At 58.2% G+C, this 2,366-nt stretch overlaps 1 protein-coding gene across 1 annotated transcript in view; it reads left to right on the top strand.

Annotated features, from left to right (window-relative positions):
* Window positions 1-2,366, top strand: part of EMH_0018430 (uncharacterized protein) — a gene marked incomplete at both ends in the record, with an annotated part of 7,390 nt that overhangs the window by 2,557 nt on the left and 2,467 nt on the right. Inside the window, one exon of the mRNA XM_013501149.1 lies at window positions 3-2,366. Within this exon, the coding sequence (XP_013356603.1) occupies window positions 3-2,366 (2,364 nt within the window). The remainder of the gene's footprint in view (window positions 1-2) is intronic.

Genomic DNA, 2,366 nt, shown 5'->3' with positions numbered 1-2,366 from the left:
GCAGCAGCAACAGCAGCAGCCGCAACAGCAGCAGGGGACGGTTTTGTAGCAAAGAGCATCCAACAGGAGACACAGCAGCAGCAACTGCAACAGCTGCTGCTGCTGCTGCTGCTGGAGGAGGAGAGAGCGAGAGAGTGAAGATCTGCTGCCTGCAGCTGCTGTCTTTGGTGCTCCCCCCCGCTGTTATGTTGACAGAGAGGAGGGCTGATGATGCCTGGCGGCTGTCTGTTGCTGCTGCTGCTGCAACAGCACAAGCAGCAACAACAGCAGCAACTGCTGCTGCTGCTGCTGCTGCTCCTGCTGCGGCAGTCGAAGACCCCAAGCAGACGAACGACGCATCAACGACGGCTGATTCAGCAGCAGCAGAAGCTGCTGCTGCTGCTGCTGCTGCTGCAGCAGCAGCTGCAGATTTAGAGGCCTTAAGAGGTGAAGGCCGGATGTCTTTAATTGTCTCCTTTGCTGCTGACCCTCGGGCTGAGACAGAGAGCTGTACGTACACCGCACCGCTGCTGCTGCAATTTGTGCTGCAGCCTCAACAGCTGCTGCTGCTGTATTTGCAGCAGCAGCTCCTGCGGATGCACCGCCAGCAGCAGAAACTCGAGCGGCAGCTGCTGCTGCAGCACAGACAGGCTTTGCCTCAGCTTTTTGATCTTTCTTCGCTGGCTTTGCTGCCTCCTTCTTGCTGCTGCTACCGCACGGAGGTGCAGTGGAGTCGATGCGGGGAGCTGCTGCCGCCTCGCAGCAGCAGCAGCAGCAGCAGTAACTGCAGCAGCAACAGCACCAGCTGCAGCAGCAGCGACAGATGGTCTCTCTCTGGCCGCAGCAGCAACTTTCCATTCTGCTGCTTCACTCGACGACATCCTGACCAGCTGAGACTGCAGCTATTCCCAATACAGCCGCAGCAGCAGCAGCAGCAGCAGCAGCAGCAACGGCAGCAGCAGCAGCAGGATGTTGAGGAGCTCGTGGCTGTGTGTTCTCCAACGGGAACCTTGTGGGTGTTGCGGTTGCTGCAGCAGGACTGGCAGCAGCAAGAACAGGAGCATCAGGAGAAATCGGAGCACCAGCAGCAACAGCAGCAGCAGCAGCAGCAGCAACAGCAGCAACAGCAGCAGGTTGCAGAGATTTTAGGGTGCTCTCACTTTGCTGCTGCAGCAGGACCTGTTGAGGTGAAGGCCCAGCCTGATGGCGGCGCGCTGCTGCTGCGGGCTGTAGACAAAATTGTTGCTGTCACCATATCCACTACTAAAGGCACCGCAGCAGCAGCAGCAGCAGCAACAGCAGCAGCAACCGCAGCAGCAGCAGAAAGCGATGCGCCTGCTGCTGCTGTTGCTGCTGCTGCTAAGGGAGATGAGGATGAGGCAGAAGCAAACGGTAGTAAGGCCAAGGAGACAGAACGCTCAGAGCCAGCAGAAACTGCCGCAGCAGCAAACGCCTCAGCCACACCAGCAGCAGCCGCAGCAGCAGCAGCAGCAGCACCAGCAGCAGCAGATGACGTCGACACAGGTGAACAAAGAAAAAGGCCGAGAGAAAACGGCGAAGAAGGACAGCAGCAGCAGCAGAAGGAGCTGGAGGTGATGGATGCAGACGGCGGCGGCAGCGAGAGAAGCAGCAGCAGCAGCAATAGCAGCAACAGCAGCAGCAGCAGCAGCAACAGCAGCAACAACCAGATGGTCGTAGACGAGGGAGAGGAGCTCCAGAACAAGAAGCGCAGGTTCCAGCCACAGGAAGAACAGGCTGCTACTCCTGCTGCAGCAGCAACGCATGCAGAAGCATCAGCCAAAGGTGCAGCTGCAGCAACAGAAGCTGCAGCAACAGAAGCTGCAGCAACAGAAGCTGCAGCAACAGAAGCTGCAGCAACAGAAGCTGCAGCAGCAGAAGCTGCAGCAGCAGGAGCTGCAGCAGCAGAAGCTGCAGCAGCAGGAGCTGCAGCAGCAGAAGCTGCAGCAGCAGACGATGCAGCAGCAGCAGCAGCAGATGCCGCCCGTACAGCTGCAACAAAAGGAGCTTCAACGGCACCGTATAATTCAGAAGAACCCCCAGAAGGTGCCACAGCAGCAGCAGCAGCAGGAGGAGCAGCAGAAGGAGCAGCAGCAGCAGCAGAAGGTGCAGCAGCAGCAGCAGCAGCAGCAGCTGCAGCAGGAGAGGGAGAAGAGAGCGATGAAGAGGGTGTTTCGAGCCATTGGTCTGATGGTGAGGTTGAAACTTCTAAGTATCCATTGCAGCTGCTGCTGCAGTTTGTGCTGCAGGATCGAGTGCTGCGGGAGAAGTATACATCTTGTTGCTTCAGCAGCAGCAGCAGCAGCAGCAGCAGCACAGAGTATCCATCTATTGCTGCAGTATCTGCTAATCGTGGCAGCCAGACGGGC

This window comes from Eimeria mitis, genomic scaffold (genome assembly GCF_000499745.2).
Source record: "Eimeria mitis Houghton genomic scaffold, Emh_scaff641, whole genome shotgun sequence".
Lineage (NCBI taxonomy): Eukaryota > Apicomplexa > Conoidasida > Eucoccidiorida > Eimeriidae > Eimeria > Eimeria mitis.
The sequence above is the reverse complement of the archived record's forward strand: the minus strand, read 5'-3'. Positions and strand labels throughout refer to the sequence as shown.